Genomic DNA, 15,340 nt, shown 5'->3' with positions numbered 1-15,340 from the left:
ACTAAGCAGAAAACAACTCACGCCGTACTATCGTCTATCAAGATTAATGAATTTTGATGCTTAATTGCAGCATCTAAAAGCCCAAATGAGGACAAACGTATGTATACTTCTTGAAGGTGAAAGATAAGACTTGGCTAAACTTTCTTTTTGGGAGGGGAAGACTTAGCTAAGAGTTACAAGCTAGATGAGGCCAAAATTCTCAAGTCTATGCATAAGATTTTATTTTTCCTTTGTTTCTATCTAAAACAAGTCATTTTCGTTATTACAAAGTGGAAGTAGTAATGGATGGAAAAGGACGTACTACGTAGACAAAATGGGTTATTAATAAATTAAACGTAGGTTGAGGGCTGAGGGCTGAGGGCTGAGGGTTGTTATTTTATGCCATTTGGTGTCTGTATTATTGCATGCACCCCACCAGAGAGAAAAATACACAATGATGATTTTGTCCGAGTATACCAACCACTAGTACCGCTAAACGGCTGAAGTAACTAGACTTAGGCTATGTTTAGTTCACCTGAAATTTTTTGATCTGAACTTATCTGATCTGAACTTATTTTTTCTGATCTGATCTGATCTGAACTTATTTTCTCTGATTACAAGATCTTATCTTTTAGATTTTTCTCAATATATAAGAAAAAATATAGTCATGTGGGGTCTTGTTTGATTCGTCTCAATTAGTACTTTATTAATATTCAATTATTATAATTTTTACTAATATGTAATGAAAGATATAATGATTTTTAAATATAAGCATGATCTGAACTGATCTGATCTGAACTTATTTTTTCTGATCTGATCTGATTAGATCTGAAATAAGCAAAAATAAGGTGAACTGAACATAGCCTTAGGCTATGTTTAGTTGAATTTTCTAATCTGATCTTAACTTATTTCTTCTAATCTAATTTATAAGATTTTATCTTTAATAAAATATATTATTACTATTATATTATTACGTTGTAATTCATTATTATGCAATACATTATAAGATCTTATTTATAGTATTACTATTATCACTAGTGGAAAAATAAGGAAGCGTTGCGCTAAAAAAGGCCCGTAGGGTTGCGTATTTTGACAGCAGCCCTTTCCATAGCAGCCCTTCACTTTTTAAGTAGGGCTGCGCTTTTCAAACGCAGCCCTTCACAATGAAGGGCTGCGTTTTTTGTCTAAAACGCAACCCTTCTTGGTACAAAGGGCTGCGTTTTTAGCACAAAAACATAGCCCTTTTGACCCATAAAAAAATAATATTTTTTTTTTTACATTTTTATTAATTTACTCTTAAATATACCAAGAACAGGTGAAATTTACAAACGAAATTACTTGTGACCGCAACATTATAGATGAAAGGATCAAATGAATACTTCAACAAAACGAAATTATAAATTAACAAGAACATCAAATTAGTTCCACAAAAAATGAAAAAGATAAAAAAAAATGAAAAAAACCCCCTAAAATTATAGATCTGAAGTTCCTGCCAACGGACAAACGAAAATAGAAAAAAAAGGAACGAAAATAGAACAAAAATGAAAAAAAATGAACGAAAATGAACAAAAAATGAGAAAAATAAAAGAAAATGAAAAAAACCCTAAAATTATAGATTTGAAGTTGCTGCCAACGAACGAACGGAAATAGAGAAAAAAAAGGAACGAAAATAGAACAAAAATGAAAAAAATGAACGAAAATGAACAAAAAATGAGAAAACAAACGAAAATAAACAAAAAATGAAAAAAACCCTAAACTTATAGATCTGAAGTTGCTATCAACGAGGGAACGATGGAGTTCGACCAACGAACAAAAGACAAGGCGGAGTTCGACCAACAGAGAAGGAACGACGCGACAAGGCAGCGCAGGTCAACGACGAACGACGAACGACGAACGGAGGGTGAAGCTTTGAGAACGACGAACGACGAATGGAGAAGGAACGAACGACGAACGACGAATTGAAGATTGAGCCGTGAAGATCCGTGAGGGAGTAAAGGACGGAGGTTTTTTTTCGAAGAGAAGAGGAGAGAGAGAGAAAAAAAAATGGGCCAGCAGAGGAGTAAAGGAGGGTGAGAGAGAAGGGAGAAGGAAGGACGTGAGAGAGGAGAGAGAATGAGGGAGAGGAGAATGAGTCTGCTTAATATGGTAAGCCCGCGCTTAATTCTTTTCAAAATTGTTTTTAAAAAAAGCCCATAAAGGGTTGCATTGTTTCTACAAGCGCAGCCCTTCACTTAGTAGCTAGGGCTGCGCTTGTAGAAAAAGCGCAGCCCTTCTGACTGTAAGAACGGCTGCGCTTTTTTTACAAGCACAACCCTTTTTGAAAAGGGCTACACTTTTCTTCAAAAACGCAACCCTTCTGTTATGTAGGGCTGCACTTTTTAAAAAAATGCAGCCCTACAATAAAGAAGGGCTGCGTTTTGAAGAATGCGCAGCCCTTCCAGCGCATCCCTTCCTTTTTTTCCCCCTAGTGTATTATCATTTTATTTCTATCAGAACTTTTACACAACTTTTAGGAAAATTTGCACAAAACCACCTTAAGTTTTCACTTATTTAGAAACTCCCACCTTTATGTTTTTTTTTTCCTAAATTTCCACCTAAACTTTACAAAACCCTTATAAACTCCCACCACTTAACGGATTTTGCCAAACTCCGTTAGTGTTGGGGCCCACATCAGTTATTTTTTTTTGTTTTTCCATCCAAACAACTCACTTCCCCCTTCTTATAATTTCGAATTTCCCTCCAACTCATCAGTTATCTTCCCCCCTCATTTTTTCCATCTCTCTGCCACCATTTTAGAAGGAGCAAAGTTTGAGCTCGTTATTATTGATTTGTTGTTAACATACCAACAGTGATATTTTGCCAAAATGTGCGAGAGTGGGTGATGTTTCTGATTTTTTTTTCTAAGTAAATTGTGCAATCTTTATTACATATTGCTTTTGGTGACTCAGTTGTGATGGTAGAAATGTGATATACGATGCAGTGGGTGCTAGCTTTATGGGGTTAAAATGTGAGTTGTTTGGAGGAAAAAACAAAAAAATAACTGATGTGGGCCCCACCACTAACGGAGTTTGGCAAAATCCGTTAAGTGGTGGGAGTTTATAAAGGTTTTGTAAAGTTTAGATGGAAATTTAGGAAAAAAAACATAAAGGTGGGAGTTTCTAAATAAGTGAAAACTTAAGGTGGTTTTGTGCAAATTTTCCCAACTTTTAATAATAATATTAATTATTATTATTATTGTCATTATTATAATAACAACAACAATAATTATAATCATAATAATAATAATTACTAAAAATAATTATACAACCCAATTCATTAATTTATAAGAGCACTTATAAGATATTTCACACTTTCCCTTAAAAAAATGTTTCACACTTGAGAAGTCGGCAGATTCAACTCTTTTTATATATATATAATAAAATAAGATATACAACCAACTATGACTTGCGCAAGAAAAAATGGATAACGTGCAACTTCAAGTAGCTAGAGAGATTTGGAATTCGGTAGGAAGAGGTTACTGGATCTAAATTTATAATTTGTATCTCGCACTTAGCTTATTTTGAAATGTAATCCGAACTTAGTAGTTTCGTTGTCATGAATTTGAGCTATCATATTTTATATATTTCTTATTTTTGAGCTAATCTTATGTTCTTAACACGTGACTTTTAATTTTCTATTATTTAATAACAACAAAATAACTTAAAATAACACTAGTATAGAAAATACGATTTGTGTCGGACCTGAGACCACCATTTGCGTCAGACATGGGTCCGACATCACAGGTCTCGACGCAAGTTCGATAGAGGTAATCTGCGTCGGATTAAGACACGATGCACATGTAGAATCTTTTGCGTCGTATGCATTACGTGGTCCGACACAGATAGCCCTTTAGTCCCAAGTCCAACAACACCATCTGCGTCGCATGATAAACTGTGTGCGACATGCGACGCAGATCAACAATTTCATATTAAAAAAAAGTCAATTTGCGTCGGACTTTGAACACCATCCGACGCAGATGACTTTTTTTTTTAATATAAAATAAACCTAGTTCATTCTAGACTCCAGAGGCCAGATCTTTAACAAGAAAATTGTTTGCCATTTACAGAGTATACGAAAGGTTAGAATCAAATAGAATCAGAGTTTATTGCAAACACTTAAAGAGTTCCTTGAATATATTACAGAAAAACAAATACATAAATTACAGAAAATAAAAAAATACATTACAGAATTAAAAACAAAACAAGATAAAAGACTCAGATCTTCAGATCTTCAATCTTCAATCCTTTTGATAACCTGAGATAAATCAATTGAAAATTCAAGTCAAAATTAAACCCTAAAATTGATAAGAAATTAAATTAGAAAATTCCAAAACTTAAAAGAGTTCCAAAAATTCTACAAAATTCCATCAAAAAGTAGCGAAAACAAAACCAAGTAGATTAAAAAGTTTAACATACCAAACCAGCGAGTTTTGTACATTTTGAGCCGTGATTTCTTCTTCTCTGCTCCTGTGTCGAATCAATGGCCATGATTTACCGCCGGAAAACTATCGCATTAATTGCCACAGGACAGCACCAACGAGAGATGTAAAAGATACCGGAAAACCGCCATTATTCGCCACTTACCGTCAACGAGAGATGAGAGAAAAGGAGAGATGAAGGTGAGAAAAGGAGAGATGAAAGGTGAAAAAAACGACAAAAGAGGGAAAGAGAGATGGGGAAGTTATTAGGGAAACATGGGAGAAATTGAACTGTTTTAGGGTTAAGTGAGAGAGAGGGAGAGGGGGAGAGAGAGACATAGAGAGGGGGGGGGGGGAGAGTGACGGCGTGCGTGTATCTGGGAAGTGGGCCGATAATTGAAATGTCTTAGGGTTTTTGAAATTAAAAGGGGACATGGTATCTGCGTCGCATGTTCAATAAGGTGCGACGCAAATCAACCTTTTACAACACATCTTAAAGACGTGCGACGCAGATAGTGTGAAAGATTTTTTTTAAGGATTAGACGATTTGCGTCGGATAAGCCAGGGGATCCGATGCAAATTGGGCTTTTGCAACGCACCTAAGGCATGTGCGACGCATATAGCTCGTATCTGGTGCTTATGTACCCAAGTTGTGCGTTGTACTCCTCTTTGCATGCAACACAAATTACATTATTGCGTCGTTTTGTCGTACATGCGACGCAAATGGGGCGACGCAAATCGTCCTTTTTCTACTAGTGTAATGATAACAATGACATTTATAATGATAACAACAAGATTAATAATAATTACCAATATTAATAATTAATAAGTACAACAGCAACAATAATAATTCTTTTGAACAAATGTACTAGTAAATAATAGTATTAATAGTAATAATGAGTTTTTTAATATAAGCATGATCTAATCTGAACTGATTTGATTTGATCTGATTAGATCTGAAATAAGAAGAAATATGGTGAATTGAACATAGCCTTACTTGGTGGAAGTGGTAGGAAATTCAACTTATGACTTTGAGATCACAAGTTTGAACACCATTATTTACTTGTGTTTATGAGTAGAGCTGTGCAAAGATGAAGAATGAACCAGAATCTAGACCGAACCGAAGCCTCGGTCCACAAAAAACCTGATTCTGGGTCTGGTCCGGACCGGTTGGACTGGAGTTACTATTATTTTAGTAAAAAGAACTTATATGTAAATTTTTTTTTTAAAAGGTAGAAAGTGAGAAAGTCAAAAAGTCACTATTTATTAGTTATTACTTTAGGATTATTCTTATAAAATTATTAATTTTCAATGTTTTTAGTTAATAAATATATATTTAAGTAAAATAAAAAAGATTTTTTTTAAAAAATATAAATTTCCGTTCAACAGGTCCAAGACCAGACCGGACCGAAAAAATTCCGATCCGGTCCCGGTCCAAAAAAATACAAGATTCTGGTCCGCTGGTTCAATCCGGTCCAGTCCTGGACCGGTGCACACCCCTACTTGGGAGTAGGGATTCTTTTATATGTCCCTACTCTCAAACGTTGACCTATGTATTTGGGTTGACTGACTTGCGAGAGGTGTTGCCGTGTTGGTGCAGTGAAGTACTAGTTCTTACCAAAGGGTTCCCAATTCTTTTAGATACAAACATAATGTGAATAGACCTGCTTCTTTATCATGTAATCTTATAACAAGTTAAATGAAATATTGCAACTCGCCCGCTCAATTTATAGAATATTTTGACATTTCAACTAAATTAAACACGTTAAATTTGTCAAATATTTTGACATTTCTACTAAATTAATCAAGTTAACTTTGTCAGGATGACTGACAGTCTGACACACAATGAATTATCTTGATATTTCAACTTGAACAAGTTTAGTATCGAGAAATTTGACTAGTTAACTAAATGGTCAAATTAGCTTTATATGTGAACTTTTTTTTGACACAAATACAAATTCGACATGTGTTGAGTCCGCATTTTTACTCTTATTTTGGCGCATTTTGAGGGAGATTATGTTATGATTTGGATTGATTTTAGTAGATTTGTGCCCAAGTGATAGGATTTGAGGAGAAATGCCAAATTATGAGAGAAGCATACATTTATGGCTCATTTGGAAGTTTAATAGCACCATGGATATGATGTTAAGTCCAAGAGGGACATTTTTGGGCTTCTTACAAGGTCCAATTGGGTTGGAAGCTGTATTTGAAGAGTCCAAAGGAAGGAAAAGGCATCAATTCTACCATGAGTCGCAGTGTTGGCAACAACTCACGGTGGAATGCCGAGAGCTTACCGTGACTCACGGGCTCATCACCGTGCGGCGAAGGCCGCGACGCGGGGTGATGAGCCCAGTTCGCAATGGACGCGGACAACAATTTTCCTTTGTGTTATTTTCTCGTTTTTATTTTTTTAGTGATTTTCCGAAAAATATAAATAGGGAATGTTATTTTCTATTCAGGCATGCACGTTATTATAATAGTTCTAGCCCTAGTTTCAGTTTTCTATGCAAAAAAACTTGGAGTACGAAGATTAATTTAATCAAGTATTTGGGATTCTTCTACGATTCAAGCGCTATCAATAAGTTTCACTCTTTCCTCTCTCTATGATCTTCTTAATCATGTCTTCAATTATGCTTATTGTTCTTATTGCCATGATTAGTGTGTAGTATTTCTATCTAAGATTAAGTTAAGCCCTTATGGATTGATGATGCAAATTGTTGCTCCAATTCCCATGTTATTGAATTATATATATACTTTTGGGTTTGACAAGGTTGTTATTGTAGTCAATTTCGCATCTTATTTTAGCCCTAATTTGTATTATCAAGGAAAGTTAGAGTAGAGATTAGGATTATATGTTTGTTTGCTAAATTGTTATTTTATCAATTGAGTTCATCAATGAAAGTTGAGTCTTAATTCGGATCATCTTGTTATTGATTTAAATTCTTCCATGAAAATAGGCGAGAATTGGAATTGAGTTTTAATTGACATTGGCTCTTAATACTTCTAGTTGTGTATGTAAGCCATGAAAATAGGAGACATACATGTTGATTAAGCCTTTTGCTACCATGAAAGTGAGCTTTAGGTATTGATGAATGATTTTGAATTTAGTTTTGATTTGCAACTATGCTTTAATTGCTAAGTCATAAGGGAATGTCATTCTCACCTAAGTTATAATTGAATAATTGGGAAGCGAGTTATGGTTTGATCAATTCATATTAGTGGTGATGCTTAATCTTAGTGCTTTAACTATCATATTCATATAGTTTGTCATTAGTTAGCCTCTAGTTTATAGATTATTCCTCATTTCTAGATTGTGTAATTATTTTGTAATCTAAAATCAAGTAGTGGTTAATCTTGCACCTCCTTGAGTTCGACCCATATGTGCTACCTGCTACGACACCGTATACTTGCGGCATTAAAATAAAATCTTAACAACATGACACAACCTTTATCAATAACCTACAAAAGTACAGCATGCTGTCATATCGGGCCATACACCCATATGGCCTATGGTCTACCTACTTATTCAGGAGGGTACTTGAGGAGTTTGGACTTGTTTAGAGCTCGCTTTGGTACCAGTCCATAACGATCAAAGATCGAATAAAATCGAATCGCGAACCTATTAATGAAGAAAATTTGATGAATCAACAACTGGCACGGTAGAGAAGCGGCCATAAACTACTGACTCGAAGTTTATACTGCTTGAAGGTAGTTTGGGCACCATCAATGATGTTATTGGGCTGTGCTACAACAATTAATACTTGACGTTGGATCTACTGACTAGTAGTAACACACTCTAGCCCAATTTATGTTGCTTTTACAAATACTGTGCAGCCTCACGAGTCATGGACTCCATGTGGGCTTATTATCTGCTTTCCTATCCTCATTGCACTATTTGCTCGTCACTTATCTTTTATACTACTAGTTAAAGGGGGCAATATATTAAATACTAATGTGTAATAGAAATCAGTTAGAGGGATAGTAGAGGGACTAAGAGGCCCAATATTACTGCACAAACACAAATGTTTAAGATCAATCTCTTCACGAGCAATGTTTAATTCCTGTCATTGTGGCTTCGAAATTGGCTGAATACATTGGTCTCCATGCTCCTTTTTTATAGAATCTCGTCACTTATCTTCGAATATGTCGAAAATTTTAATTTTGTTTCTTTTGAATAATACCTTTGAACATACTTGAAGGATTATGAAAAGTAAAGGCATTAAAATTACTTTAATGTAGCGAGTTGTTATCAGTTCCTAAGTTGATAAACCACAATTTGTGCAATTCCTTTAAAAGTACAACATTTTACAACCAGAGCACCACCAGCGAAAGTACTACATATAGAGAAGTCTCAAATTAAATTAGATGGAACTTATGTTCAGCCATTGCTAAATTCGCCGGATAATTCCGGGTTGCATGAATTCATCGTCATGTATAACTATACAACAATTAACACATAATATAAGCTCTTGTAGCCATTACATTATGCTCAATCTACAAAAATATCCTGAGCTTAATCTATCAATTATTCTATCCTGGCAAGGCCATAAAATCCTGCAAGTTATAAGGAGCTACAATGTTGGGACCTCCCGTCCATAATTCTTTAGCGAATTGATAGTTAGCTTTTTCGGTAGGATGTCCGGCATCAAACCACAGATGATCGCTTGGAGTGCTACAAACTGAGAAGGTGTAATCGTATTTCTGGCAAGTAAATCCACCATTATAGGGTCCACTTCCACAACATGCTGTTTCACTTTCCTTGAAACCTATATATCAATATCATGCATAATTCATGTCAAGATCAATGTAATCTATCTATATATATATATATATATATATATATATATATATATATATATATATATATATATATATATATATATATATATATATATAACCCAAGACAAATAAATGCAATTCTGCCACATATACTCTCCCCTCCCTCACACAATCAAATGAGACGTTAAGCAATAAAATTTTTGTTTCAAGACTCGAATCCATAACCTCTTATTTGATATGCTAATGCACTAAAAACTACGCTAGAATACTCATGTCGATCTTTGTGAGGGAAAAAATCATTTAAAGACAAGATACTATTTCTATTTTGGGAGACTACAAATGCACGTTGGTAAATAATTCGGGGCGTATCGTCCGGGACAAGAACTACTTAATTACTTCAAGTGAAAGTATTGGGTCAGACCGTCTGACCAAATACTTACTGTCAGACGGGCTGACCCAGTGACCTCAAAACACCCTCTCCTTTGGCCCTTCACAAAGCTCAAAACCCCTAACTTTCCCACATTCTCTCTCCTCCATAACAACCCAAAAAAATGGGACTCAAAAAACGCAGCAAAAAACCCACCCTCACCGACGCCGGAGACTCGCCACTGGTGGGCCCATTTGTTGAGTTCTAGAACGGCGAAGACAACGCATGGTACAATGTTCAACTCTTACTTCATGGCGAGACTTTCATCGTCACGTTCACCGAATTTCCCGACGAACAAGATCAACACTATCATGTCAAAGATTTCGACACTTACGACGAAATTTCCAACTTCCAGCGAAGATTCCGGCTGTTGAGTTTGCAGTTTGAAGCGTCGGATTGTTTAATGGTGAAATTGGGTATGAGGGTTTTCTTGATGAAATTCTTAATTTCAGTCTTCATTCTTTTCCTATTTTCCATTTTCAGTTGGACTTTGTTTTGTTTCAGTTGGACTTTGTTTCGTAATATGTATACCAACTGAAACAAATAATGGACCAACTGAAACAAAAAATGGACCAACTGAAAGAAATAATGGGCCAACTGAAAGAAATAATGGACTAACTGAAAAAAAATTAAGACTAACTGAAAAAAAATGAAGACTACCTGAAAAAAATGAAGACTATTTGAAACTCAAGTAAAGTGGTCCGACGAGAATATTGTGTCGGACGAGTCCGACACAATACAAACTCTTACTTCAAAACCTCAAGGCTTTATTGGGCCCAATAATGGCACCAGCACACTCACATTTCACGCATGCGGCCCATTAACGGACCATGCAGATAATCAACATATAGGAGAACTAAGGTATATCCAGGGACGGAAAAAAATAACGGGATCTTGTACATTTTTTTTTTTAAATTGGTCTAATTATTTGTAGTTAAAAAAAAATACAAGATTTGTATTTACACCTGATTAATGGAGACTATTTTTAAAAGTTTAAACAGCAAAATTGTAATGAATTTTGCGAATAACAAGAATTGAACTCATGTTCTCATTGTTCTTTACCTTACAGTTTTACTATTGATTCAAAAAAATTTCTTTTGTCTTTTCTTCAAACAATTAAAACAAATATTTTAGAGGCCCAATTTCTTCGCGCTAATTGCATGGACTAATAACCGCCTCTGCTACATTGATCCTTGCTCACTTACACATTCCGTTATAAAAATTATTCTTTTTTGCTAATATACTAACTTAGGCATAGGAGGGGGTTTCCTCGAACACTCTCAGAGGGTAGCTTATGTGTGTCGACCCAAACATCCTCATATTACAATCAAACGGTTCCACTTGTCTTCTTTTACAAGACAAACACACAATTTTGGTAATTTTTTAAAATCCAAACCACCACCTTAAAACTCTATTTGTTTTAGGTTTGATAAATTTCTAACACAAGTTTTTGTGTAACAAATATTGTTTGTGTATATAACAAATATCGTTTGTGTATGTAAGAATATTGTTTGCGTTTCATATAACAAATAAGAGGAAAACAATTTAAACAATATATTTATTTATACAAAAAATATTTGTTATATACACCAACAATATTTGTTACACGAAAACTTGTATCTAACACATCTACCTGTTATATGTTTATCATCCCTCCTATTTCTTTTGGGCAGTAAAACTGTTACGTTAGGGCCCGTTCGTTATTATTGTGGTTTTTTGTTTTTTAGTTTTTTTTTTATTTTCATAGTCATACGATATATGTCCTATAATGAATAAAAAATTAGTCAAATTTATTGGGAATATGATGATTTTGAAAACTGACAACTGATTTTTTCTGGTTTTCAGTTTTCAGTTTTTAGTTTTCAAAATAACAAAAAAATGAAACACAAAAAACAAAAACGAACGGGCCCTTAATTTCTAATTTCCGTTGCGGTTTTAAAAACAAAACGTTATAAGCTAAAACCCACCAATATAACCCTCATGCAAGTTCATCATAATCAAAATGTGTTTAACTTTACACCTCAAAAAAAAAAAAAAAAACTTACCATATGTGTGACCATACAAGACACGGAGATGTAACGAGGTGTAGAAGTCATATATTGTGTACTTGAACCCTTTTAATTGGGTCTGCAATCTGTTAGCTAGGGCAACAAATGCAGCGTTATGCATCCTAATTAGCTCTTGTGGCTCCTCTGCACAACTTTCTTGGATTCCTAGCATGAATTTCATGGATGGCAGGCACCCAAAAGGCCCAATGTTTAGAAATGCAAACTTCCTTCCTCCTTGGTTATAGATAGACTGGATAAATCAAACATATGCACAGCTAAAGTAGTTAGTTAGATTATATTTTTATTCAATTAGAAATAAGAAGTCCCAAAGGACACTAACTTTCATTAATTAAAACATTCAACGGCAAACAAGCAGACAAATTCAATGGAAAGTTTGACAACCAAACACTTAGGTAGGGTGTGTTCGTCAATAGCTTTTGAGTTAGCTTTTAGTGTTTGAAGTAAGCCAAAACACTAATAATGGTAAAAAGTTGTGTTTGCTGAAGTAGTGTTTGAGATAACTTTTGGTCTTTGAACTAATGGTTTCGGAAAAATATAAATATTAGCTTTTGGGGTACAGATAGCTTTTGAAGATTGAATATAGTTTATTTTTGTTATTTATTTAAATTAACAGCTAGTTTTACTAAACACTCATTATCATATAAGCTATTTCCACAGTCAAATTCTAACAATTAATATCTCACGACTAACAGCTAGTAAAATAGCTAACAGCTACCGCAACAACTATTTTTGCCGAACAGACCCTTGATGTAAAGTTTTTTTTTTTTTATATATATTTTAGGAATTCATCTAGAAACGCAATAACTAGACTCTTGTTGTTGGTACATAGTTTTAGCATTCATATCTATCAGTTCGGCCCAAGAAAAGATCAGTTAGAAACGTGAAACAAAACCCACAAAAACACCAACCACTTTTCACATTTGAAGGGTTAATAAATAAGAGAAGATGGAGAAATTAAAGTATGGTTCAGTAATTCTTACGTATAAGTGGGTGGTGAGGTTACCAAGTATCAGATCCATGTAGGCTCTCTTCTTATAAGTGGAAAGAGGAAGTTCGTCGACATTCCCCTCAAAAAGGCTAAAATAGTCATTTCCTCCGATGTTAAACAAGTAGACTGCTTTGGATAACAGCTTATTGGCTTCTGATTCTCCAACTTGCTGTTTCAATCTTTCTACCATGTGTTCGAAATAGTATATTTGCGTTGCCAAATTTATCTGAACACCAAGCAAATGAAGATATTAGGAGAAGCAAAATAGTTAAAAGTCATATAGGAGTATGATTAAAAAATTAAAACACACAAAAAGAAAACAACAAAAGCCCAATGAAACTTGGCCTAATTCACCTCCCTCTATAAACAAAGAAAAAGAAAGCCATATCATATAATATGTAAATTAATCATGTATTTTTGGGCAAATTGAGGACGACATGATGTTCAATCTAGAAACAACACATTAAAGTTGACCATGAACGAGCCCAAATTAGTTTGACTATCACAATCGTCTAATAAGGTATTTTAAAAGTGATCATATGTACAATGCCTAACTCAGAACTCACAAGCAGAAGCCCCAAATATTAAAAATCATTACTTCTATCTCACCTAGCACGAGTTTTTCTGACATGAAGTTTTATTAGAACTTTTAACATTTTGATCAGAAATCAGCATTAACAATAACATATAAAAATTGTACTTTTGTCCTAAATATAAATGTTAGAACATGATCATCAGCTTTCTTGGTACAGGCATTCTGGCAACCGAACAATCCCAACCACACAAAAGTCGAAGAATTACCGTGCCAGGACGAGTTTCAACGAGCACACAAGCACTTGCAGAAGCAAAATTAATTCCCAGAGTAAAATCGTTTAGCCCCGGTAACAAATACGGGCGCAAAAATGGCAAACCCGCCAATAGAGCTGCCAAAAATCAAAATACGGACATAACATATAAAGTCACAAGTCACACCAAAAGAATACATGGAACAAATTAATAAACAAATCTAATCTTAAGTAACGTCAGAATGTATAATACCTATGAAATCTGGGATGTTGCGACCATCAGAGTACCTCCCAGAAGGCTTCCTGAAGTAAGTCTCACCATAAGGCCAAAACTCAGCTCCAGCTCCCTCGACCTCGTTGTACAACGTCATACCAGTGTCGAACAGCGAATCGCCGAACACGAAAAGGGGAGTTTTCTCTTGGGCATTGCCGATCGTAGGAGAGAGCAAGAGTAGAGTTGCATATAGCGCAAATGTTGCCAATATGGTTCTCGTTCTTCTTGCCATGAAGAAAGTCAACGTCATTAGTAAATATTCGTATGAGAACCAGGTTATCCTCTTGTTTTATATTCCTTGGCGATTATTGGTGGGCCGAAGTATTTGTATATCGGAAAAACATTGGATGATACAAGGGAGCCACGTTTATGCAATGTTCTATAAGGACGTGGGACGCATATCGCGTGGGATTTTGTATTCATTATGCGTATACATCCTTTAATATTGCCTAGTGAGCAAAAACTGATCCAACATACAATTCGATGCGAAATACGACTTAGAATTTGCGTATTTGGGTTAAGGTTTTCAATTTGCCTATATAGTTAGTATTATATTAGTAAGGAATTTTTAATATCATCCCGATATAACAACTTGTTTACTTGCTAATTAAACTAATATCAGTTTCAATAGTCTAAGTTATAGTACATATACTTTGTAAAAATGCTCACCAAACCTGGATGACCATTCATGTAAACCTTTAATTTTAGGAAAAATTGAAAAGAACAATCTCGATCAATTATGAGCTCCTAACAAAAACAGTCCCGATTTTAATTTAATATTGTTCACTATTAATTTTTGGGGGTCTTTTACACGCGTGGTCCAGGATCACAAGTTACCAGCTAAGCCTGTTAAAAAAACACCTCATTTTCCTTTTCCTTTAGGAATTTTTACATTTATCATCTCTTTCTTTGTCTCTCACCTCTCATTCCTCTCCCGTCCCCTGCCTATCCCCTGCCACACCCTCCACCTGCCACCCCATTTTAACTCACCCACATCCCAGAAACCCAGCAAAATAGAAAGAGAGAGAATGAGAAAAGAAAGAAAAAACAATAACAATATTCTCGAGAGATTCTCATCGAACGCCAACAACAAATTGAACAACAACAGCAAACACTAGTAGAATAAAAGCTAATTGCGACGGTCATTAAATGGACCTACTATGACGAAAACGCAACAATTAAGGGCGCAACAAGATTCCTACCCAAAACCGTTGAAATAAATAGTGTCAATAATATAAAAAAATTAAAATCAACCTATTGCTGTTGTTGTTTGGTAATAAGAGCAACAATAGGTGAGTCTATTGCTGTTGATTTTACCAACAACAATAGCAATAGGTTGCTTTTTTTTATATATAAAAAAAAATCATACATTTCTAATGTCATATACTTCACCCGTGCAACATTTTCACAAAGAATACCACACAACCAGAATTTTCGGAATTCATTCAAACATCAAATGAATTAACAAAGCCCATAACTACAACATTTACACTTGACATTATAAGTTTTATATTGAAATCAGAAAATACAAATAAGATCTAAAAAATATATACAGATGATATCTAAAATAAATAATCACGAAA

The 15,340-nt window shown here is 34.7% G+C and overlaps 1 protein-coding gene across 1 annotated transcript; it reads right to left on the bottom strand.

Moving 5' to 3' along the window:
* Positions 1-8,701: 8,701 nt before the first annotated feature.
* Positions 8,702-14,028, bottom strand: LOC104899698 (GDSL lipase). The gene is made up of 5 exons (XM_048648298.1): positions 13,737-14,028; positions 13,500-13,621; positions 12,691-12,924; positions 11,687-11,939; positions 8,702-9,201 (listed from the first exon to the last, which is right to left on the bottom strand). Exons 1-5 carry the CDS (start codon positions 14,005-14,007, stop codon positions 8,966-8,968), a joined length of 1,116 nt encoding a protein of 371 aa, XP_048504255.1. The 5' UTR covers positions 14,008-14,028; the 3' UTR covers positions 8,702-8,965.
* Between the last annotated feature and the right edge of the window lie 1,312 nt (positions 14,029-15,340).

Source organism: Beta vulgaris, chromosome 7 (genome assembly GCF_026745355.1).
Source record: "Beta vulgaris subsp. vulgaris cultivar EL10 chromosome 7, EL10.2, whole genome shotgun sequence".
NCBI classification, from domain to species: Eukaryota; Viridiplantae; Streptophyta; class Magnoliopsida; order Caryophyllales; family Amaranthaceae; genus Beta; species Beta vulgaris.
The sequence above is the reverse complement of the archived record's forward strand: the minus strand, read 5'-3'. Positions and strand labels throughout refer to the sequence as shown.

Excerpts from the sequence above, each read along its gene's own strand:
- LOC104899698 (XM_048648298.1), bottom strand. The coding sequence starts at position 14,007 with ATGACGTTGACTTTCTTCATGGCAAGAAGAACGAGAACCATATTGGCA. Across the intron at positions 13,622-13,736 it reads CAACATCCCAGATTTCATAG|CTCTATTGGCGGGTTTGCCA; the intron begins GTATTATACATT and ends GATTTTTGGCAG. Across the intron at positions 9,202-11,686 it reads CTTGTATGGTCACACATATG|GTTTCAAGGAAAGTGAAACA; the intron begins GTAAGTTTTTTT and ends ATTGATATATAG.